This window comes from Chinchilla lanigera, unplaced genomic scaffold (assembly GCF_000276665.1).
Source record: "Chinchilla lanigera isolate Chin_1 unplaced genomic scaffold, ChiLan1.0 scaffold00002, whole genome shotgun sequence".
Classification (NCBI taxonomy): domain Eukaryota; kingdom Metazoa; phylum Chordata; class Mammalia; order Rodentia; family Chinchillidae; genus Chinchilla; species Chinchilla lanigera.
In genome coordinates this window covers 936,025-960,481 of record NW_004955403.1, presented here as the reverse complement: position 1 = coordinate 960,481, position 24,457 = coordinate 936,025, and the positions used below count along the sequence as shown (strand labels likewise).

Below are 24,457 nucleotides of genomic sequence, written 5' to 3'. Positions count from 1 at the left end.
CTCCACCCTCTATCTCATTTGTACTTTGCCCAACCCCCATGCCGCTTTCCTCTCCAAAGCCCTCTGGCTTCTAATCACACACGGCGGTGTTTGTCAAGAGAGCCAACAGCACAAGTGGCCTTTAGGTTCTGAGATGCCACAGCCTATGACAGAACACAAGGACCCAAGCTCCTCTGGAGAGCAGAGAAGACAGATATGCCCCAAGCAGCAGCCAGAGGCCCTGGCCCCTGGACCCCTACTATGGACAGAGCTTTTCCCATTAAAAGACAGAGATGAATTTCTATTTTGGGTGTGTTAGTTGCTTTGTTTTGTTGTGTAGCACACAAAGGATGAAGTGCTCAAGGTAACACTTATTTTTCTTGACATCAATTTTAGGCCCAAATATTGAAAAATCAGTGAAGGATTTGCAACGCTGCACTGTTTCCCTAACCAGATATCGCGTCATGATCAAGGAGGAAGTGGACAGCTCTGTGAAGAAGATAAAGGCCGCCTTCGCCGAGTTACACAACTGGTGAGTAGCGAGCCGGGAGCTGGGAGCTGTGGTGCTGAGCTGAGCCTCCAGCTTGTAAAAGCATCCGATGGAAAACATTGTTTATGGAATGCATAAACATCACAGAACAGCTCTCCTGCAGATTTTTTAGAGCTCTGAAGGCAGAAACATATATCTTGGGAATAAAAAAAGGAAAAAGTATTTGAATAGGAAGAAACCTGCTACATATAACTCATGAGTTTAAAGTTGGCCCAAAAGCTATATAAGAAATAGAATAAAAATCTCAACAAGGAATAAAGCCTCAAAAAGTAACATATTGACAAAGTCTGGAAGCCTAATAATGTGAAAGCTACTAAGAAAACAAAATAATTCCAGTATTATCATTATAAAATCAGAAAACTCGCTTAACAAAAAGAAATATTTTATGTAAGCTAGTGATAGAATCCTACTTTGGTGTGTTTAAGATCAGAATTATGATAGAAAATGGTGTGCTGATGTGGTCCTGCCCTACCTGGCCTGCAGCTGATTTTGAGGGAAGAGCCTGTAAGTCTGCTCATGACAATAACTAGAACGAAATATTTGTTAGTGTGAGTTGTTATTATCAATAGAAAAATATTGTTGGTGGACCAGTTAGAACCTCGCAGCTCCAAGTGAGAGAAGCCCAAGTCACACTGGTTGAAAACAAGAACCGATTGGCTGATGTACATGAAAATTCTTTGAGACAAATTAGGGTCCAAATCCCAGTTTTGTTACCTGGACTCCCCACCCTTGCTCTCTCAGTAGCCCCCAGTCTCCCAACTCTGCTTATGCTTGCTTGACCTTATTCTTAGGAAGACCTCTCCAGGTGACAGCAAAGACAGCCCCCTGACAGCCTCAGCTTACATAAGCTATAGCCCCTGAGAGCTGAGAGAGGATTTGTTTCCAGTGGTTCCAGCCAAACTGCAAGGGCTGGTCCCCATGGCTGGACTGGGCCAGCTGCGTGTCTCTACCCAGTCACTCATGCGAAAGGGACAGCCTGCTCACTAGCAGGCCACAGAGTCAGGACTCACCCCACTGAAACGCATGGAACTGGAGCTGCAGGGCCAGTTTCCTCCCCAGAGGAGGATGCAGGGGCTCCCACCACAGAAAGAGAAGAAATGTAAGAGAAGGAAAGCGTGTACCTACAATGCCCAGGCTCTACTTTCCTGGCCTGTGCCCTCTACCTTCCTGGCCTCCCGCGATTCTCGAAAGTGATCACATCTTCAGGATGTTTTCCTGTTCCAAGTCCTTGCTTTGACACTGATGTGCTTTTAGCAGAAACTGTGGGGTTGTGTAAAACTAAGGATTAAGCTTTCCACTAACTTAATCTAAAATTCATGAATGTTAAGCCGTCTGCCACATATAATACCTTAAGGGTGCAAGAGACATCAGGGACTTGAAAGAAGACTGTCTGCCTCCATCGAACCCAGATCTTCTGACGGAGGACCCTGTGCCCGCACCCTGTCACAGGCCGAAAGCAGCCGGGGACAGTGGAGAAGCCAGTGGCCAGGAGCTCAGCGGCCTCCGCTCGCCTGCCCATCTGGAGGCGCCAGCCAGTGGCTTGGAGCCGCACACTGTGTCCTGTCTATCGTGTGGCCTGCCAGAGGAAGCCTTCCTCACAGGCCTCTGTGACCCGTTCCACAGAGTGACTCATGCACAACTGACCCGGGGAGTGGTGAGCTCCCGCAGCTGCACTGAGTGCTTTTTGTTTTATCCCACTGATCCACCTCTTGGTAGAACGGACAGCGTGTGAGTCCCAGGACACTGGACTACAGATCCTTTGAGGGTCCCACTCCTCGGTGCTGCGAGCACAGGGCCTAGCAAACTGGCGTCTGCGGAAGCTATGTGTTTTCTCTCCGCGTAGCTCCCCCTCAGCTTACACGGGTGGCAAGAGTCGCTTCTGACTGAGACCTGCCAGGCCGTGCTCGTTACGTCACCTGTGCAGTGAAGAGCGCTTCCCCACACGAGCAGACAGCACTGAGTGCAGCCCTTCTGCTGCGGCTGCAGGAGTCAGCGCCAGCGCTTGATTTCCGATCTAAACTGTTTTCTGATCTGATGATGCCACAGTAATTGCATAAGCGTTAACTTAAAAATAAACCCAGAGGGCTTTTTTAAATCATCCATTTATATGCGTTTCTGCCAAATGGAAAACTTTGCCTCTGCTCCAAGTAAGCCTACAGCCCAGAAAGCCTCCTCTTGCTTTCTAAGGGGAGGGAAGGGTGCGTCTTTGGAAGTGTAGTGCTCTTGAAAAATATCAGCATGTAGCACGGAGGAAGGCAGCCTGGAAGTGCTTTGAAAAGCTTTCCCATTTATTGATGGTTACATCCCGCACCCTAGGCCTGAGGGAGCTGCAAAGGTGCCGCGCAGGAAGCTCGGGGTCACACCAGGAGAGCTAGATGCTCGAGGTGTGGCCAAGTCCTCTGGATTCCCAGGAAGAATGCTGCCCCAGGCCAGGTGCTGCCTGTGCCCGCGGCAGCATAGATGGTGCGGTCCCTGCCCAGGGCCCCCTCCTCGCTGTGGGCCCTGCTCTGAGCCCCCAGTGACTCATAGCACCCTCACTGGTGAGGAATTCGAAACTCCATTGCTTCCAAAGGCCAACTTGAGGACACAGTCCTGCTTGACTGCCCCCGCCCCCCAGATCTGCTGGAATTCCTGGGAACCATGGTTTCCAGAAGCCGGGGAAGCCAAGTGAGCGCAGCCCTGGGTGCAGGGATCTGATGCTTTTCCCCCCAGTGAGCTGGGAGTGTTCCTGAAGGAAGCCATGAAGTAGCTGACACACAGTCTGCCTTGGCATTTAACCAGGACACGTTACCCAGGGCTAAATGACCGCAGCACAGAGCCTTCCCAGCCTCCCAGAGCAACGGGGGTGTGGGAGGGCAGCGAAGACGACTGTGCTCTCACAGCTCCTCTGAATGGAAAATAAACTTGGCAGCAGGAGCATGAAAAGTCCCATCAGGAACTAACGTGAAGCAGCTGTTTTCTTTCTGTGCACTTGGCCTCCTACCACAACTGGAAAATATTCATCCTTCGGAATCCTAGCTGCCAGATTTAATTGCTTTGTGTGCAGACTAGTCTAGCCTCTCGCCACAAATCAGTGTCTGTGGGTCCAAGTTGATCGTGAAGGCTTAAAATGAGCAATAAAACACGAAATTAAAAAAACATCGAGGAAGGATAATACTTGATATTTCTGCCATATGCTCAGGGAGAAAGTATTCCAAAATAGAGCTGTAAAAATTCTGTTAAGTGCTATTGTCAGTGAAACACCTAAGAGCGCTCCTAAGGCAAGCGGAGCTGGAGGCGGGGCAGGGAACAGTGCGCATGCGTGCAGCAGGGCAGCGTGGCGACTGGGACAGTGCATGGGGAGCAGGCGCTTTCAAGTAGGAAAGGGAAGATAATCAAAGCGCACTGTGTGGAAAGGAACCAAAACTGTCCCTCCACCTCGTGTCTTCCTGAGTGGTACCGTGCCTGACCCAGGCAGAATTTGGAAGTAGGTCAGGACATCAGCTCCCCGCCCTCCGCCCTTGCCCGCATCCCCTCCACGGCTGCTCTTCCTTCTTGTCCTCCCTCCCAGCAGGGAGCAGTGCGCGCCACAGGACAGGGACTTGCAGTGGTGTCCCCTATCCTTTTTCTCTGAAACCTCATGCTTCTGATGACGGAGGGCCCTCCCTCCGAAAATGACACACGTGCTTGTTAGCAAATGCTCCGCATGAGAGTTTCAGGTGAAGATACGGCTGTTTTGAGGTGTTTATCTTCTTCTAGCATCCTTCAAATCCTTCTCATCTGCTGCTGGGCTCTGCTGGCCGTTCAGCAAACATGCACATTATCAGGGTGGCCAACACGCCCCCTGCACACACCAGGTTTCATCTCTGTGGCTTTTCAAGTAATCTGCCCTTTCTCTAGGATGTGCATGTAGGAGGCACTCGCAAATAGGAAATTGCCCGGGCTGTTGTGTTCAGAACAACTTAGGTGACATTCAACCCCATACTGCCAGTTTGCTACTCCCTGGGTGCCCAGGCAGTATAAAGTTATTGGAACATATATCCTTGGAGCCACTTTAGTATCAGTCCAAATAAAACCATTTTTCTTCACTTTTGAAGGTTTAACACGCAGTAGGATTCTTGTCTTGTTTGTTGGTCCCAATGCACATTCCTCAAAATATAACTGCTTTTATGTGATACCTGGCTTCCCATGTAATGTTAACCACCTGGTTTTTCTGTGCCCTTTGGGTTTTTACTTGTTCTCTCTGTGAATAAGTTAACATCGACTGAAAAATGATACTTCTAAATTAATATTTAGCCCTGGCCATACCGAAGTGTATGTGTATACTATAATTAGAAACTCTCAGAGCTTCCTGGTTGTCCCTTACTGGGGTGCTATTCCCGGAAATACTGATTGCATCACCCCCAAAATACGCGTTTCCTTCTGTTGTGTTGTTTTTAATCCAGGTGATTCTCTTGTGCTTCTGTAGTTGAAAACCACAGGGTGAGTGAGAGTCCTGCCGAGGGATTAGCACATCTGGGGCCAGAGCGGTGTTTCTCAGGCAGGTGAATTTGACCCCCAGGAGATAGATGGCTGCCTGGACACCCAGGATAGTGTTCTGTTTGCCACTGCTGCCAGGCAGGAATGCTGCAGGCTTCTGTGGGTAGGGGCCAGGGAGGCTGCTGCCCTCCCATGCTGTGGCCCAGGGGGCAATAGTGCCGGACCTGAGTACCTCACCCTGCCCAGGGTCCACTGCAGGTGGCTTCTTAAGGAAAGGGCAGACCACCTCCCTGCAGAACACCCCTGAGCACCTGCCTGCCTCCCCTGAGATGTGAACGGGGCCATCTCCCACCAATCACTTACCTGCTCCGAAACAGACCTTGAGGCCTTCTCTTTTCAATCAGTGAAGTAGGGAAAGATTCTTTCCATACTGCTGGAAACATAAACCTTCTAGCTACGCATTTTAAAGGTCAAATTACATTTTTACCTCCTTGAGATCAGAAAAACAATTATATTGTAGTGCAGAAAATTGAGGGCTCCGTTTGTCTGTTTTTCATTACACAATTCAGTGTAGTCCTTAGAAGAAAATGGAAAAATTAAGAACTAAAGGTTATAGCTAATGACAGTCACTTTCATTAGCCATTCTGTCTCTACCTGAGTCTTTTCCTCATTTTGCAATAAAACCAAATATCACAGTAGGAACCAGGATTAGGATGAAGATATGGGCTGCATGGTGAGTTAAAGGCCAGCCTGAACTACATAGCCAGACCTTGTCTTAAAAAAAAAAAAAAAAAAGATTTTCTGACTAATCTGTTTCTGTCTTATCAAGTGGCTTTTCTAAGTTCCCACCTGCTTGTGACTTGTACAAAACACTATACATAGAAAATTAAACAAACTTGCTTTCCTCCCACACCCAGTATTCGTACTGGGTGACCATACTGGAAGAACACAAAGTGGGCATGAGCACACGCTTGCACAGGATGCCAAGAGATAATGACGGGAGAGGCTAATAAATACATCTGTGCCTCAAGAGAGCCATGTGGACGGCTTTCATTGCTGTCTGGATGACAAATTGCCCAAAATGATTCCTTTTCCTCATTCTGCACCAACCCAATAGACAGAAGTAAGCTCCGGCATCCAATCTGAAATTGTGGATAAGGCAAATACCGAACAACGTGGAGACCCTCGAGGTCCCTGGACTGTGAGAGAGAAAGCCCCGAGGGCCGGTGTTCTCAGACCTTGCCTCATTTGTGCACATGTGTCATCCGAACAGGTACAGCTCACCCTGTGGAGGTGAGAGCATCTCCTTTCCCATTTCCTTTCCTCCCTGAGGATTTCCTCTACAGTCAGTGTGTGCCCGGGGTCACTGCAGGGACTGAATGAATCGGCCAGTGTGAAGGAAGGGCAGGCTGGTGAATGCAGAAGCCCTGCGCCAGCCCTCTAGTGTAGGTGCAGCCCTTGAGCCAGCATCGGCACGCTCGTGAACACGTGAGCAGCGTGTGCCCTCCTCCTGCACTGTGTCCCCGCACACTCGGCTCGCATATGTGCTTCGTGTTGGGTTCAGGCTTTCATGTGAAGTAATAGACCCACAATAAGGGCTAAGGATAAGAAATTGATTCTGATTTCGACTTGAAATCTGAAAAGATTTCTGAATCTTTCTGGCAAATTAAGGCTACCAGTAACTCAGCCTGGTGGCATGCTTCTTAAAAGAAATGGTTAGTTTTCATCATAGACTGGAAACATAAGCAAATTGTCCTATCTACACATTCCCTTGGGGCACTGGGGCATGATCTGTTTTGTTTTGTTTTGTTTTTAACAGAAGAAAAAACAAGATAATAGCAGGGTAACAATAGTTAATACATTGCATATTATTATCTTTCAATCAGATACTCAGAGTGATCTGTTTTAAAAATGTGTCATACAACCCACTTTCATTGGGAAAAAGAAGGTAAATAAGCACTTACCTGTTAGCATAAATGTCAAACGCATTATAATGTCTTAAAGGGAGCTCCCTCCATTACACTTGTGGTGGGGTCTTGGAGCCTGTCTGTGCCTACTGGACGTGTATGGGATGGGTACGTTAAAGAGTCATTTGGGACAGTGTGTCAGCGAAAACCACAAGTCATACAGCGAGGCTGTGTGTGAGGCCAACAGTAGAATTCCCTGTGTCCACATCATTCTTTCAGTGATACAAACTCTTGATTCTTATTAGGCCATGTTCCCATAAAAGTCATTTCGCTAGGGTTTATTAACTACTTAGAAGGCAGGAGGTGTAGAGTTAGACAAATCAGGTTTTAAGTCTCACCTCTACACACTCTAGGGCTGAAGCTGCTTGAATTTCTCAACTTCTACTTGGCTGCAAACAAAATCTTTCACTTTCTGAGGTTTTAAGAAAATTCACATACAGGTAATGATGATTCTAGAAAATTGCCACGCTGGCACATAGGGGAGACTCTTTGAGGATGGTTCTCATGCTTCCAGAGCAGCATTACAGAAGCCTCATTCCCTCTGCACCATGGCCCTGAGAAGAAGCCCTCTCCCCCCTCCCCGACTTCCTGTGGATTCAGCATGCCGTGGATCCCAGCTGTGGGACGTGGGTGTCCCATCCCAGCTCTCACTATTCACTGCTTCAGGAACAGAGAAATGAGACAAAAGGGTCCCTGATTCTCAAGGGCCACTGTTGCCACAGCCCTGCTGTCCTCCCTGTCACGCCTGCCGTGCCTTTCCCTCATCCCCTCCCCGCCTTCGCCCATTCATAGGCAGTGGACCTGCACCTCGCTGCACTCAGACTCCATGCCCTCAGGAGCATCTGGGCCTCCTCCCAGAGGTTCTGTGTCTGAAGCTGGCAGGCAGGGTCCTGGAACCTGACTGAGTTCCGTGAGCACAAGTGTGAGTGATCTGAGTACTCCTTTGAAGAAGCACTGCCGAAGACACGGAGGGGTACAGGCAGGCTCAGCTTTAAAAGCCCCAGGTCTGGCGGCGCAGGTAGCACTCACTGCTACAGTCAGGAGATGAGTCCACTGACTGCTGCTTATTGAAGGTCCATCGCAGAGGTGGCACCTGAGCTGGATCCTGAAGGAAGACTAAAAATGTGGCAGGGCAAGAGTGAGAAAGAGGATCCATGAGGAACAGGAGCACCAAGGCCTGTAGCCGGCTCTGAGGAATAAGCTTCCGGGGTCCCATCCATAGTGAACGTGGGGACATCTCTCTCATGTCAGAGAGTTCATCTCAGCCGTAACGCAAGGTATGGTTCATCTGCATGCTGCAGAGCAGGACGTCTACTTCTTAGGGGGGAAGAAAGTTCGTGGAGTTTAGTATTTTACTGTGCCACCCCTTTGGGAGCCACTGGCCAGAGCAGGGCTCCCAAGAGGAAGTGGCAGCCTGCGACACCAGAGGTGGCGGGCGAGCATCTCCCATTGCCACCCCTTTTCGTAGAGCAGGGCACGCAGGAGCCGGCCAGGGCCAGGAGCAGGGTGTGGCCAGCCTTTCTGATCCTGCCGAGACCGCTTTGGTCTTACCGTTCCCTGCCCGAGTTCTTCATGCTGAACAACCATCAGACTCCCCTCAAAACATTATTTTCCAAAAAATGTTTTTGGGAAGAAATACCACAGAAGTTCAGAGTGGTTGCCTGTATTTTGTGTATGAAACAAAGGTTTTGCCTTATTTTGTTTTATTTTGAAATTTATTTACTTTTATCTTGTTTTCTGTATTTCCCAGGGTTTTTTTAATGAGCATGTAAAATGAAGTAAAAATGTATGCGAACGCATATTAACTCTGTTCTTTAAATGGCACCTTATGTCATAAGACAGTTGACAGCCACAGATAGACTAGTCCCTTTTTCTTCCCACTGGTGTAGTTTTAAAAAGGTCTCAGGGGTGGGGGTAAATCTTAACATTTCTATAAAAATGAGATGCAGTTAAGTTACTTTCTCTGATTAGTGGTCCCCATAGAAAGAGACCAAGCTAAGAAGTAGTCAGCAGAGACAAAAAATTATACTATTAAACAAAGTCAGACTGTATAAAGTTCTAAATCCATAAGGGATATATATTTTCTAGTTGAACATTTGCTGTTGTGGGATGTATAGACTTAGAGAACTTTTGCAACTCCGTCATTTTAAAAATTCCAAAAAGAAAAAGCAGTCCCTGTGGGAACTTTTTAATTAACTATGTCCTTTTTGAAAAACTCCAGAATTGTAGAATTGGGAGTTAGTTCTTAATGTTAAATCTACATGTGTCTCGTTTCAGGAATGAACTCAGACAGTACCATGAAATATTCATTAACTGTGGCTTCAAATAATTCTGTGATTCCAACATATGACAACTGTTATTAACATATCACGCGACAGTAATAGAAATGACAGTCTCAGTCTGATAGTTGAATGCAAGTGGTTGTTGACATTCGCGGGGAAGCGGAGGGGTATTTCTTTGTGTGTCGAGCACAGTGCAGTCTGGGAGGCGAGCTGCTGGAGTTCCGTGAGGGACACAATTACTGGGCAGCTTTCCGGAGATTCATGTCCCAAGCCCAGGCCACACCCTCTAGATATATACGTTGGTTCTGTGTGTTTACCAGGTAACACTGTGGAATTCAAGAAATGTCTAGAAAGATCTGTTTGTTGCCATTGCTGCATTCAGGTAAGGAATTCCATGGTGTTGTTCCAGTCTTGGAAAAAAGTTCAGGTTGTTGTAAAACCTAAATGCAAAAGTGTACAGAATAGAAGGTGACAGACCCAGAAATCCTAGTGATATGGCAAAAAATAAATATCTCTAGCGCCTTGGTATCACCGTCCTTGGTCAGGGTGTAACACAGGAGAGATGTCTCTCTTCTGGAGTCGACGTTGGGCTGGCGCCACGTGCCAAGTGGAGGGAAGCGAGGAGTGGTGCTAAGGAGCCGGTGCGCAGGGTGGAGGGGAGGCAGCGGGGCCAGAACTCACTGGAGAGAGGAAGAGCTGGCAGTGAGGGGCCAGCAGAAGATGGGCCCACCCACAGTCAGAGCTGGGTCCTCTGCCCCAGGACACAGAGCCATGCCATCTTGCGGCAGGGGTGGCCCTTGGCCAGGAGGAGACTGTGACGGGGGAGCTGAAACCCCAGCTGGGTTTTCTCTGGGAGAACACAGCTGGGCTGCGTGAGGAGCCGGACTGGTGGCCGTGCCCATGGGAGCCTCAGGCCAGCCTTAATTGTAGAGAAGATGTTTCCCATCCTCAGCCCAGCGGCAGAGTTCCCGCCCCAAGTGGCGGGTCACAGGTCCCTGTACTACTGGGCGGACACCCAGGAGGGTGCTTCAGCAGTGGCCTCTGGGCGCAGCAAAGTTTCCCGGCGCCTGGGGACATCACAGGGCTCACCCTGTGGGACAGGGGCAGACCCAGACCAGGGAAGTGGTTTTACTCAGACGGCGTGAATGAAATGAGGAGTCTGCACTGGGAGGCCTGGCTCTGAGGCTTATCGCTCATCTGTGGGCGCACTTGTGTTCGGTAAAGGAAAGCTGGAACAGCCCAAGAGCGTCCGCCATCATCCTCTCTCTGGGCAGTTTCACCTCCTCCTTCTCTGGGCTGGAGCGACAGACATGGTTCCTCCCCAGCCCGCCTGACTGCCGGCGCTGCGCCGGCCTCATCTCCCTTAATGCTCGCGCTCTTGTCTGACGCTCTTAATCCGCAAGGTCCTGAGCAAGCTTTCCCAGCAGAGGGTCCCAGGCCATTTCTCTCTCAGGTCCAGTTCTGGCCATTGTTGTAAATGCTTCCTGCAGCTCCCAGGGAAGCTCTGCTTCCCTCCTCAGGGTCCACCATGGGTCTCCATGGCCAGGATGGCCCTGTGGCTGCTGCCCACCCGGCACCTCAGTTCGGAAGAGCACGGCCTGGTGTGGCTCCGCGGGCTCCCGGACAAAGAGGCTTGTCACCCACCGTCTCTGCTCCAGGTTTAAAGACGAGTCTCTCACAAAGCAAGGAATCATAAATCTACTCCTACTAAAGAGCCTTTCTGATTCTTTTTATTGTTATTATTGGTTTCCCTTAGAAAGAAATCAAGACAGTGGAAAAATTTTTACAAAATGACACTTTATCTCTGTGATTAACTATACAAGAAGCCATAAAGTCCTTGCCATGGTAATCTCCTCCTTACACCTTATTGCTTTGATAATAAAAGGGTTTTTATGGCCACAAAATAAAATTTTACTCTCCAGCAGTGGAGATGAAAGGAGAAGATGTGGTTTTGAAGGCTAAAGGGCACAACTGAGACATGCAAGGTCAGCGTGGGCTTTCCACACGCTTGGTTCATGTGGAACATGCTTGGTGCCTCTTCGGTCTAAGCCAATGACAGAGCTCTGTTTCTGCCCCATTCAGAGGATCACTGTTGAAAAGTAAATACACTCAACGCTTAGCGATTCAGACTAGTAGGGAAAACATACATTTCAGCAGCTAAAACGTGCCAGTGTGCGGACCATCAGCCACCTACTCTGGTCTGAGCCAAATGCTGTGCATTGGACATATGTGGTTACACTTCACTTGTAAGCGTGTGCCTCCTGGATGTCACCGAGCAGACAGGAGGTCGTTCCTGCCAGGCCCTGATGTCCCGCGGATGTGCCCAGTCTGCTGGCATTCTGAGGCGGCTCAAGGTGGATACCTACCAACATGGACACAGGAATGCCCTGAAAGCAGGAACATGCCCTGTCTACATCCCCAGGGAGACTGACACTGCCCGTGACACTTCTGTGGCTATCAGCACTGACGTCTTTCTGCTCAGGGCCTCTGCTCTCACTCTGCCTGACAGCCTCAGACTTCCCGGCCGGGGCGCTGCAGCACACCCAGCGGGTCTCTTTCCTGTTCCTCTGGCAGGACTCAGTCGGCCTGCAGGGGGTGCTGCTGACGTTCCTCTCAAAGCTCCAATTGTTTCCCTTGCTTGGTGGGCGGTGGAGGTGCCAGACATGGCCACCCCTGTGACCCTCCTTGATGCGATGCCAGCTCCTCACTGTCTGAAGGGCGGGCTGCCTGGGTTCCCTTCCCTCCTTTCGCCTGCCATTCTGAAAGCCCGGTCGAGGGCACCCTGGGGTGCTCTCCTCAGGCTGCCCTGCACCAGGCTTACCCTGTCCACAGACTCAGGGCGCTCCTGCCTGGCAGAGTCCTTGGCGTGCCTCCCCCAGTCACACACAGAGAGCTGTGCTGAAGGCACTGGGGCGCCAGAGGCAAGCCTCCTCTGATAAGATGCACTGTGGAATGCAGCAGGCCCTGACCTCAGCTTCAGCCTCACCGGCCTTCTCACCCACACGAGCACACTGAGCAGACTGTCGGGCTGTCACAGAAGCATTCCTCCTGTCCTGGCCCAGAGGTTTGAATGAACCACTGTGGGACTATCTGGGTTTGTTTAATATGTGTTCAACCTGAGGCTGTGTATTAAAGCCCACATTTCCATCTTGTGAACTCTTCAGGCACAAACTTATGTCAACAGATTGAATCAACAAAATTTGCCATGGTATTGTAGTTTTTAAAAAATAGCAAAGGTCTCTTCCCACACCATTCTTTGTGCCCAAGGCCCAAGGGCTGCACGTGGTCTGGGACATGGCTGACCCATAGGCCCTCCCACTGCAGTCTGCTCCTCACCCCCGCTGGACACGAGGGCAGGACAGTCTTGTGTCCCACAGTACCTCCCTGGCGCTGTGCCGCACGTGTCTCATGGTCCGGGCTGCGTTTAGGAGCCTTCGGTTCTCACGTCGCCTCCTGTCACCATTTCCTTCCCTCCGTTTCTGTTTCCCCGGTGAGCCCTGCAGGCCCTCACATTCTTCTCGGCTCCTGGAAGAAGACACAGACCCCGAAGGGTGGAGGAGGCTTTTTCTTTTCTTTCTCTCTTTCTCTGACTGTACTCCCAGGCCCAAGCCCTTGGCTGGCTCGTGGCAGGCAGTCAGCAAACATGGTAAAAGGAGTGAATGCTCTGCTGCTGTTCCCTGCCTGGCCTGTCAGCGGCACATTCCTGTCCTTCTGTCCTAAACCTGTACACTCTGCTCACTGCACTGGTGGTGACAGTGGAGTACAAGTCACCTGCAGGACCCGTCGCCCCATCACCCGTAACCCGAAGTCTGCCAGTCATCCTCCCAAGTCCAGATGCGTCATCCTGGACTCCTGTCCAAGGTCTGTGCCAGTCCCAGGGTGGAGTGGATTCCACATCCTGTGCTCCCGCCGCCTCCTCCACCTGCTCAGCCTTGTGGCGCCCCCTTACTTTACCTACGTATGCACCACGCACATCCACACGGCCCCCTTGCAGCAGCACGAGGACATGCGCCAGTCGGCTCCTCTGCCCTCCCCTCCACTGGGGACCCCCGGGCCTGCGTCCCTGCTCCTGGCCTTCCTGCCGAGGCTTCTCTCCTCTGGCCCTTTGCGTCGGCTAAAAACTCAAAGCCTGCGCCCAGGCTCAGCCACCAGCCCCAGTGGCTAGACCCTGAGTCCACATCTCCGGTGCTCACTTCTCCCCAGCACCTTGTCCTTTAGCCTTTGTTCCTCTAAGGTGGAAGCTTCCTCTCTAAAAAGATTGTAAAAACCAAAGCAGCAGAAACACACCTGCCTCCGTTCAAGCTGCCTCTGTAAGCTGGACCGAGAGGCCAGATACACCTGTGACGCAGAAGCGGCGAGGCTGCTGCCGCAGTGCTGCGTACAGCTGCCGGCACACGCTTGTGTGCGGGGTGGACTTGGAAAGTGCGTGGAGCTGTGCCGGAGAAGACCTCCAGGAAGGGAAGCAGATGCGGAGCAGGTCGAGTGAAGACCCCTCACCGTCCCTCCACCTTTCAGCACCACGGATTTCCTGTGTGTAGCACGCACAGCCACTGCACCTACACAGTGTCACTAAGTAAGGTGAGGGGCCTGATACACTGGCCACACGCAGTGGCCCTGTCAGTGACCTTAAGCCACAGCATCACAGGGTTGTCAGTGCTGCTGGGGCACGGATGGGCTCAGAGCCCAGGACGGGGAACTTGCCATGCCCGCACTTACCCATCCTTCCCACAAAGCCTGCTTGGTTTGGAAGAGCTGAACCGGGCACACGCCTGCCTCTCCCAGGAGTTCAGTCACATCTCCTAACCGAAGAGTCCCCAGCTGTTCTAGGGTCATCCTAGGAACCGCTTCTTGCTTCAACAAACTTCAACATTCTTAAAAAGATACAGACTTTGAACACATTCTAAGTTGAAAAGCGCATCTGACTGAGGGGAACAAAATGCATCTGATGGAACAGTCTCCGTAGGAGTAAGGGTCGCCAGTGCAGTGGCCGAAGGGTGTTCGGTGTGAGTGTAACAACAAGCTAAATGTACAGCCCGCTGCCTCTGGAGGATTCTAAGGAATCAACTATTGTTTTGGAAACTGATAAATAAAAGGAGAAGACGAAACATTTATCCTACCTTCTCTACACAGAATGTACTTAATGAGAACCAAATAGTTGGTGAAAGAAAGTCTCTCTATAGAAGGGTTCCAGTGAATAAATAAACAGTGATAAAACCTAAATATCCCCATTTCACAAGTCCCATAGATCTAAGCAGCGATGCTCAGTGGCTTCTAGTGCCATGAAAAGGTAGTGTCCTTTGTATTTATGATAAATTTACTGTCAGATGTAGTCTTAGACTTGGAATTGACTTTTGCCAAGAGGAATGCTCTGTTGTGTAATGTCCCCAGCACCCAGGTAAAGACACAGCGCTGACGGAGCGCCGCTCCTGAAAGAGAGCTCAGCCTGCGTCTCAGCACACCCCACCTCTACAACAAACATGTGGGAAGGGGACACAGAACAGACTAAGTAGTGCCCTGGAGCTGCAATTACAAAATTCAGGCCTTGGACAGCCTGGTTTCTTCAGATGAATGCCAAAGAGACAAGAAAGCAGGTGGGCAGGAACTTAATGGATTCAAGCTCGTTGGAGAAGCAGCCGACCAACTGCAGTGGACAAGCCTAAGTTAGGTCCTGGTCTAAACAAATGGTTAAAAATACCTGAGGAACAGTTGGGGAAATTCGAATATTGACTGGATATCTGACATCACTAAATTACTGTTAATTTTATGTGATATAATAATACTGTGGTTCTAGTCCCAAAAAGATCTTACGTTTTAGAGATATACATACTGAACTATTTGTGGTCAAAATGAAAATGAAAATCAAAAGAGCACCTGACATCTATGGTTGTACAGACGTCAGAACCTGTGGTGGAATACGGTACAGCAGGAAGGTGTGATGGTTGTTTTTCTGGGAGGGGAAGGAGGTAACAGTGGGCTAGCGAGAGAGAAACAGACTTCAAGAGAGGAGGATTTTCTGCAGGCAGCACCTCGTTAAAGGACTGACCAAGAAGTGAGTGGAACATAACGGGAAGAAGTTCATTAGAGCCTGGAAAGGCTGTTTGGGGAGAGTGGCAAAGGCACAGCGGTGGCCCCGGAACCATCTGTATCTGACCGGGGCCTGGCTCACTCCCGGGAGAGGGCATGCAGAGGGCATGCAGAGACATCAAAGACCACAGCCCTTCGCTACCAGGGCCAGCTTTTCACATGCTTATTACACTGCTTTGGAGCTTTGGCATGTGGAGGGCAAAAAACACACCCAAATTTAAATTCCAAGCAGCCCAATCTTGAAAGACTCTTTTTAGAGGTGTTGACAGTGATTTGATCAGCAGATGTCACCATGTAATCCTTGGGAACATCCCTGCCATGTCGCCTCAGTTTTGGAGAGACAGAGAGTGCTGCTGGCGATGTAGCATAGAAATATTTATGGTAATTTTGTATTTTGTTTAATGAAACTCATTTTCTCTTACTCCCATGCTTCTGTCTTTGATTGAGAATTCTTGCTCTTGTTTCTGTTTTTCCCCAGCATCATTGACAAAGAAGTTTCGTTAATGGCAGAAATGGACAAAGTAAAAGAAGAAGCCAGTAAGTACGCATGGTTATCTGATCAGGGGCTCCGGACAGGAAGCGATGCCTGGTCGGAGGGACAGTGACAAATCCGCCCTGAATTCCTGGCCCGTGCACTCTGTCGCCTTGGACAAGCCACTGACCCCCGGGCAGAGGACATGGGTGGATCACAGCAGAAGCCACTCAGGGAGTAACAGGAGGAATCAGTCAAGTTGTTTAAGGTCTAGCGGGACTTTTGCGCACATCAAGAACTTATGCTTAGTTGGCTTTTAAGTAACAGTGAATTTAGCACTGAATTTTCAGACACTGGCTTTTAAGCCTTCACAATTTATCTGTCTTGCTGTATTACTTATACAGTCGTTCTCACTGTTTCTCTTTTAGGTTCAGTTAACTTAAGTTTATTAAACTCAACTCCCCTTTTAAAAAGTAGTTCCATTTGAAGCTTGATACTTACATTCCCTGCGACATTTTGAACAGTATCTGTACATTTAATAGCTCTGACTTTTCTTTCAGGCACGCCAGGTGCCTGACAAGGCCAACTCACAAACCTAATAAACAAAACACTTCTAAACTTTGAAGCAATGTGTAAAAGATTAATAATTCAAATGTAGAGGTGTACTGAATGTGGTTTTCTTAGAATAGTCCAATTCCATTTACAGACTTCATCAAATATGCTAATACCTGCCAACTTAAAACCACAAAAGAGGACCAATTCCATATTTTAAGTTGAAATCACAAGTTAGATTGCTTAATGTACCAAATTCCCTGTTAATATAATGAACACACTCAAATTATCTGATCATTGCAAAACTTTTTCTAAATTTCACATAAAATATGAACATGCTAAATTTGATTTACTTCACGCTCTCTGTGTGCATGTCTTAACTTTCCCAGTTTGATGAGGTCACTCAGTAACAGCCCGATCACCTCTCACTCAGGCCAAGACCACGGGCTGGGAATCCCAGGGGTCGGGTCCACCTCCAGCACTGGGGGACATGCGGAGCCCCCTCTCACTGCTGAATTCAGCGTGCTGTGTGCATGGGGGCCTGAAACGCCACTTTCCAGCTGGACTGTAATTTCATAATCCTTGCTTCCTGGGCACTTTAAATTCTTCACCCTTACCCAGATTTGTTCTTATGAATTGTATGAGTGGCAGTCTGCACCCCCAGCCAGGTTTTAGATAAGTCCTTTCCTTTGACCACAGTGTCTCTTTTCATGAGAATGAAAGATCAGGTCAAGTTTTTACTCTTTTTATATTTCTTTCTCTGGATGATGGCCATAGGTCAGTTGTCACTTTATGGAAAGGAACTATCATTGTTTTTGTTACACAATTTTCTAAATATTTTAAGCAATATTTTAAAATCAAAACACAGCAAGATTTATGAAATAAAATGAATGTGGTCCAGAGTGGAGCTGAGGAACATTTGAGTTGTTGCTTCTGATTGTGAAATCGTCTTATTCTTATGAAACTTGTTGATTTCCTCAGTAAAAATGAATAGTACCTATGGCTTGAGGTTTTCCGATTTTAGGGACAGCTGTGTGTGCTCGTGATAAAAGTGCTAGCGCGTCAACACAGACAGTGTTCTCCAAAACTAACACAGAAAGCCTCTTTCTCAGAGGGCCACAGAAGACTCAGGTTCCATGTCCTCCCTCTCTCTTCTTGGGCCTGTCGTGCTGGGTGCTGAGACCTCCGGAGCGCGGGCGTCCCTGGAGAGCACCTATTTCCTGTGCCTCGCTATGCACACCAGCCGTGCTGCCTCGCTCACCGCACACCGTGGGAGGGCAGGGTGAACAGCACGGCACAGGCGTGCAGACTGCCCTTCCCAAGCCTGGGTGCCCCGGGCCTCTGTCCCTGGATGGCAGGTCCACCCCGTGTCGGTGTTGGTGCTGTGGGTCCTGGGTCCAGAGCAGCCCCCACGGAAGCCAGTGTTCAGGCTCGGGTCAGATGGAGCTGAGTCCAAGGCCAACCTCTACTCACCTTCTGTGTGACCTTGCGCCGTTCTGTTAACTTGTCCGAGTCTCAGACTCTTTTTGAGAATAGGAAGAATACCTATCTCAAGGAGTTGCCGTAAAGATCAATTGAGAAGTTGCACACCTAGACTTAGCACCATGTGGGCACACTGTGTGTGTAGCAAGTAGGGGAACCCGCCACCTGTTGCGGCAGTCAGAACGTGGAGGCCCAGGGCGGGCGCCTCCCCCCGGATGTGCCTGTGTCAGCCTTCACGGAGCGGAGGAGCTGTCGAAGGGAGCGACCCCTGGGGCCCAGAGCCATCTTTGCAGCCCCCACCTTGAGCCCCAGATCCATGGTCTCAAGAGTCTTTTCACAGTTTCCACTTGCCACACGTGGTATAAAGATGTTTCCTCAAGGACAGCGTAAGCCCTGTGTCCCTCACAACATCCAGCACAGCGCTGAGAAGACTGGTGGTGCTCCGTAAATATTTGTTAAATGAATTATCGTGGTTGATTTAGTGTCTGTAGATGACAGGATCCAGTATTAGGGAGCACGAATGTGATTTCCAAGGGATACACATCTCAGTATTTATAACAAGCATTCCGAGTATTCTCACTTACCAAGCCCTTCATGAGTGTTACTCCGTTAGCGGCACAGCTGCCCTACGGGATGTACTAGCATGGCATTTTACAGACAAGCTGGGCGTGCGGTGTGCTGGGTCTGCAGCATGCTCCGCTTGCCGGAGGCCTTTGCAGGCACGGCGGGAAATAGAGAGCATGGCAGAAATATGTCAAGAGAAAGTCACCTGTGTCAACAGAAACACGGGCACCCTACATAATGTTATCACAAGGATTCCTAAGCAGTTAAAAGGATTTCAAAGAACTTGCGTGCTCGCAGAACGACAGCTGTCCTGACGCTTGTCCGCAGGACGCTGCTCACATCTCCTGCTCACATCTTCCGCTCACACGTGCTGCTGCAGAAGCCTTCAGATTTTCCATGGTTCAAGCAGCATGCGCCAAGCTTCTACTGTGTTCCAGAACCTCAGAGAGAGTGATGAGTCCTGTGGAGAATGAGAGCCAGCGCCCCAGACGCTGTTTGTAATCGTGCACAAATCAGTCGCGCAGGGAGGGCGGGCCCTGCGCACCGTCTCTGTCTCCCTCTACAGATTTCCGAGCAGCGGCGCGTTCAAAACATGCTCACCGTTCCATTTTAAATTGCAAGACCGGTGACTCTTAAGATCTGATCTGGTTTTGTTTTTGCTTTTTACTTCTGTGGTTGATGTGTTTGAGGTGAAAATATTTACCCCTAAAGAATATTGCCTTCTAGATCTCAACTTTTAAGGGTTTTCTTTACAACGAAAGGCTTTGAAATGTTAATGAGACTGTATGTAAAGTGCATCCCTGCACTTGCTGAGGCGGAGTATTCATTTTCATGCACATTTGCAGGAGTTTAAACTCAGAAGTTATTGGTGATCTTGCACCTGTTTTCCCATTTTAGGGCTCATTTATATTTATTTCTATCAAATCTTGTGTTTGGTGTGAATGCCCAATTTATACATAATCAGAAAGAACAATGACCCCTAAGTGAGCCATCAAAGAGTCAGATCCGCTTAGCTCGCAGTCACTCAGGGTCTGCTGACCCCTTACTAACTGCTTTTCAATGCTGGGTTTTCAGAACTTATTTTTTATCTTACTTTGCAGAAGAAAAGTACCTTATATCATCTTTTTACTTGAGAATCATTTTCTTGTGCTACAAACTTTTGTCCCATACGGATGTTGAGTTATAATGGCAAACAAATAACCAAGTAAAGGTATGGGCTCCAGACGTCCCTGCCTCTGGAGACAGGGAGCTACAGTTCTGTGGATACTCATTCACTGAATCCTTCATCAGCAAACATGGTGGGCACCTCCCGTCTACCGGGCGGCAGATACCATGGACGCAAAGAGCCGCGTGGTCTGCTTTGCGCTGGAGTCCGGTGAATGACTGGTGGTGTTCAGGCAGGCAGTGTTAGGGCGCGGGACTGGTGAGCACGGCACCCTGGGCACGATGCCCCTCTGCTGTACCCAGCTTTTGCCACCTCGGAGTGCTGCCCAGCTGTGCCCTGAAGTTCTAGTGCTCTACAAGACACCTTTAAAATGGAATCTCCTGATTTTTGAACATGGGCACCTAATCTGTAAAAGTAATGTGGGGGCTGAAACGGATAGCGGGCCGCTCCTGTCACCTCTGGTACAGCCGAATAACCTGAGGAAGACTGAAACTCCTCCTCCCCTCCTCCGCTCACCCAGCTACTTCTGGATGCTGAGAGACCCCCAGGCATTGATCGGTCTGTTTAGCCACATGGCGTTATAGAAGGGGGTTAGGGAGCTCCAAGGCAGTAACCAAAGCAGGGCCAGAGTACTTTGGCAAATGGGCTTCATGAGGTATAGGTTAATTATTGCACTGACTTCTCAACATTGATGTTAGCATAAAAAGATAATCTGTCTCTTTATCTCTCTGTCTAAAGAATGGTTTACGGCTTATATAGTTACCAACTCTCGGTTGATTTTTTTGCTTCTTTTGAGATGTTTGAGATGACTCGGACATTTCATAGATAAAGCACTCTTAAAGTCAGAACTCCTACTGCGTGGCTCTGCATGTGTGCCGAGTCGGATTGAATAAAGCAGTTGGTCCTTACGGGGTAAAAAATGCAACATGAGTTCACTCATGCGTGTCCTCTTAGATGGGCTTCTCGCTTCTTAGAGAAATGAAAGCAGTTCACACATGATACATTGAAGAGCTCCAAGTCTGTCTGTGGAAGACCAGACTTCATATTTAAACGTCACCCTGTGTGTTTGTACTCACTGCTTCTGTGCGCCATTATCTTTTGGGAAATACGTGCACACAGGTAACCTGTGCGCTACAGCACCTGTCTGAACCTTCAGTTCATCTGAGAACTGAGACGTGGAAAGGCAGCGCCAGAGAACTCCCTGGCGTCTTCTCTACAATGTGCAGACCTTAAAGAGTGCATACAAATCCAATTCAAGCTGGCTTGACTCGCTCTTGAAAATTTTCCACCAGGGACACTTCTAACAAAGACATAAGACACTCTGGTCTGGAGCTTCTCTCTGTTTGCAAAATAGAAATCCAGCTGCCAAGCACCAAAAGCAGGGGCATTTTTCACCTCACAAAAAGCTAATAAAGTGAAACTTCTATGTAATAGTCCAATAACACAGCTAGTTGCCCTAAGTGAGTATGTGTTAAAATTAGGCCCGACGCTGCTAGGATTTAATGATACAGCACACGAGAAGGTTTTTGCTTAGTGGACATCATCTTTGTGTATCAGATTGGATTTTAATACATCTGTTTTCAGAGCTAGGTGTTCCGAGTCCCTCACATTAAAAACTCCAAATGAAGCAAGTGAGATCAGATGCCAGTGGAGAAAATGAAGCAGAAGGGACAGCATTTACTTCAGGGTTTGGCGGATAAGGGTACAAAGAATGGGCTGGTGGTAATGGTGCCAAGATCGAATGCATCTAGGTGACCAGTTCAGAGAACATAGTCTGGGCCAACAAGGGATCAGTCTGTAGAGGGAAAACTGATTCCAAGAAATGTGGTCATTTAATATGTTTAAATCTCAGCCCTAATGTGTTATTCCTTCTCACTTGGCAGTGGAAATCCTGACTGCTCGTCAGAAGAAAGCAGAAGAGCTAAAGAGACTCACTGATCTAGCCAGTCAAATGGCTGAGCTGCAGCTGGCCGAACTCAGGGCAGAGATCAAGGTCAGTTCTGGAGTGTCCCTGCCTGGGCCCTGAGCCAGAGATTGGAGCCCCACATCAACATCCCTGCTGTCTGTGAGGGTCTAGCACCACACAGCCAGCCCTCTCTCACAGGTGGAAATGGGGAATGCAGAAGGGTGAAGGTCATGGTACTTAAGTATCATATGACAGGGCTGGGGATGTAGCTCAGCGGCTCAGCGGCACAGCGCCTGCCTGGCAAGCGCAAGGTTGTGAGTTCAGTTCCTGGTACCCAAAAAAAAAGCATTATATGATTCCAGGGCTATATTATCACATAGAAAAAAACAAGCTCTTAGGCAGCAGGACTAATCCAAATATGGTGTGCTCCACCATGAATTATGGCTGGAGTGGGGATATTATTTTTACACTATCTAATTTATATGTGTGTATATAAACACATAAGTATGAACTAGTATAACAGTAAAGATTATGAAGTGTGCCACCTGTGAAGACTTTTTCCATTACCCTTTCCTTACTTAATTGCCTTTTTATTAAGATTACTATCCACAAATGTGTACAAGGTGTGACAAAAATATACGATGATGTTTAAATTTTTAAATATAGTAAAAGATACATTGCTATTAGTCCCCCTGACACCCCTCCCCCTTGGTGTGAGCACACCTAGCCCATTATTCCTCCCTTTCTGAAGCAGTTCTGGAAGTCCTCTTCCATGAGTTCCTTCACACACATACCTAAGTGCCGCTGCTAAGTGCATCTAACAGAAAGACAGACTCATACACTCGTAATAGTGTGTCTTTACCCACCTTATTCCCGGACCTGGTACCATTTGACCTCCGGCTCATCCCCAAAGTCAAAATGATCATGAAAAATAAACACTTTCAATCCATTCAGGACATCAAGGCAGCTACAACAGCACATCAAAAGACACTCATGAAAGAGGACTTCCAGAACTGCTGCAGGAACTGCAAGAACAATGGGATCAGTGTGTTGGAACTGTGGGGGAGTACTGCGAGGGGGGATTCGTCGCAATGCGTCTTTTAAAATTTTTCAGTCTCAACCTGCGTTTATTAGATACCTTTTGCTACAAGCAACAAAAACTGACCTTGTCTAAGTCAAGAACAAAGAGAGTCTGGAAGAATGTTCAGTGCATAGTGTGATCTGAAGACTTGGGTCTAAAATGAGGCAGACACAGGGGTGCCTTGTGGGATATAGGAAGCAACATTTCTCCTCGGTCTCCAGGGCAGCACGGAGCGAATGATCTCTAAGCGTTATTAGCTCTTGCGCAACTCACCCTGATGCAAATCCCTGAAAGAGATTTCATTCCAGCCTCACAACCTGTACTCAGCATCAGATGGTGAGGAGCGGAGCTCCCGAGGGAAGCAGTCCAACCCATATTCCCTGCTTCTGTGGCCCTGGACAAATGGCTCATGATCTTAGGCCTTCGAACCTCAGCTCCCTGGTCTATAAAAAAGAAGTAGTAATAGTGTTGTCTTTATAATAATGTGCTCAGAGGAAAATGACATTATGTGTTTAGAATTTAGCCAGGATCTGGACCGTGTTTGATCATTTTTTAATGTTCCAGCTCAAATGCTCCCTCTTACATAACTGCCTGCTCCCCTCAGGAGATGGTTTCTTCTTCTTTTTTAATCCCTAAAGCATCAACCACATTCTACCTGGTATTTAATGCTCTCTCCCTTGCCATGTGGTAAACTCTAGGAGCGACTGAGTCATAGTTATTCCTGCATTCTCACTCTGTCCTCTACACATGGATTTTCATCTTAAACTGAGTTTTAAATTAATTGAAAAATAATCTTCTCCACCTTCTATAACAGCACCGGAAATCTCACCATAGATGGTGTGTTCCAGACACTGACAGCTCCTCGGGCTTCCTGCTTCTCTATTAAAATAGAGATGGGGGTCTAGGGGGGTGACATGTTTTGTCTTGGTGGTTACTAACTTAGCAGGCTCTTGGGGGTGCTGAAAGGCTAGAGATGAGTCCAGGTGTAGGTTTCGCTGCATCACGGTTTGCCCAAGCTGAGCAGGAGAAAGACAAGACCCACGCGCGCTCCTGGAAGACGGCTATGACCCTGGTCAGCACCATCCCGGCTCCGGGGAGCAGGGTGGATGGCTCTCAGCTGGCTCGGGCATTCTCCGCTGTGACCCCACTTTCCTTCTCTCCTCAGCACTTCGTCAGTGAGCGTAAATATGATGAAGAGTTGGGGAAGGCGGCCCGGTTCTCCTGTGATATTGAGCAGCTGAAGGCCCAAATCATGCTCTGCGGAGAAAGTGAGTTTTGCATACTTGCTAACCGAGTCCGTCCGAGCATGCTTGGTGCTGGAAATGTCAGGTGTGCAGTCCCCAGGGCTACCATGAGGACTGGAGAGCTTCAGTGATCTAAGGTCATGACACGAGTCACTAGAAGTGTCAGGGTTTGAACTTAGACTCTCCAAATACCACTGCCCATCTGTAAAGCCCTAGGACTTATGAAGCAGAACTGTACAAGTCAGCTGGTTTATGCGTTTTGCAAACTTTGCCCGAGTAGTGCCGGGTACACCACCCTGTGACTTCCCAGTCCTAGTCCCACAGAAATAGCCTCGGTCCTGCAGTTGGGAGCAGCAGCTGTGCTCAGGCAGGCCCCGGCTGTCGTGCCAGGCCCTGTGCCTGTGCTCGCTGAGCTGGGCCCTCTGCCAGGTAAAGCAGAGAGACGAAGACTTCCCCTGCACCCGTGGCGTTCGCCTTGTCCTCACTAAGCCTTAACTAGGGCATCTAATGTGCAGAAGGACTGGTGCTCCTTCCCCCTGCTCCGGCCCAATCTGGGCCTCAAGGACAGCCACCAGGAGAGGAGGTGCCGCAGGGTGAGCACACAGCCCCGGGTCTGCAGAAAACTCGGCATACCCAGCTCTATTAAACGGAACTTGACATTATCTGGGGGT

General features: G+C 48.9%; 1 protein-coding gene across 2 annotated transcripts in view; it reads left to right on the top strand.

Moving 5' to 3' along the window:
- Spats2l (spermatogenesis associated, serine-rich 2-like) overlaps positions 1-24,457 on the top strand; it is a 155,285-nt gene that overhangs the window by 125,425 nt on the left and 5,403 nt on the right. For both annotated transcript variants that reach the window (XM_005373252.2, XM_005373253.2), the window contains 4 exons: positions 376-511; positions 15,799-15,857; positions 21,439-21,548; positions 23,708-23,810. In XM_005373252.2, coding sequence (XP_005373309.1) covers positions 376-511; positions 15,799-15,857; positions 21,439-21,548; positions 23,708-23,810 — 408 coding nt within the window. The remainder of the gene's footprint in view (positions 1-375; positions 512-15,798; positions 15,858-21,438; positions 21,549-23,707; positions 23,811-24,457) is intronic.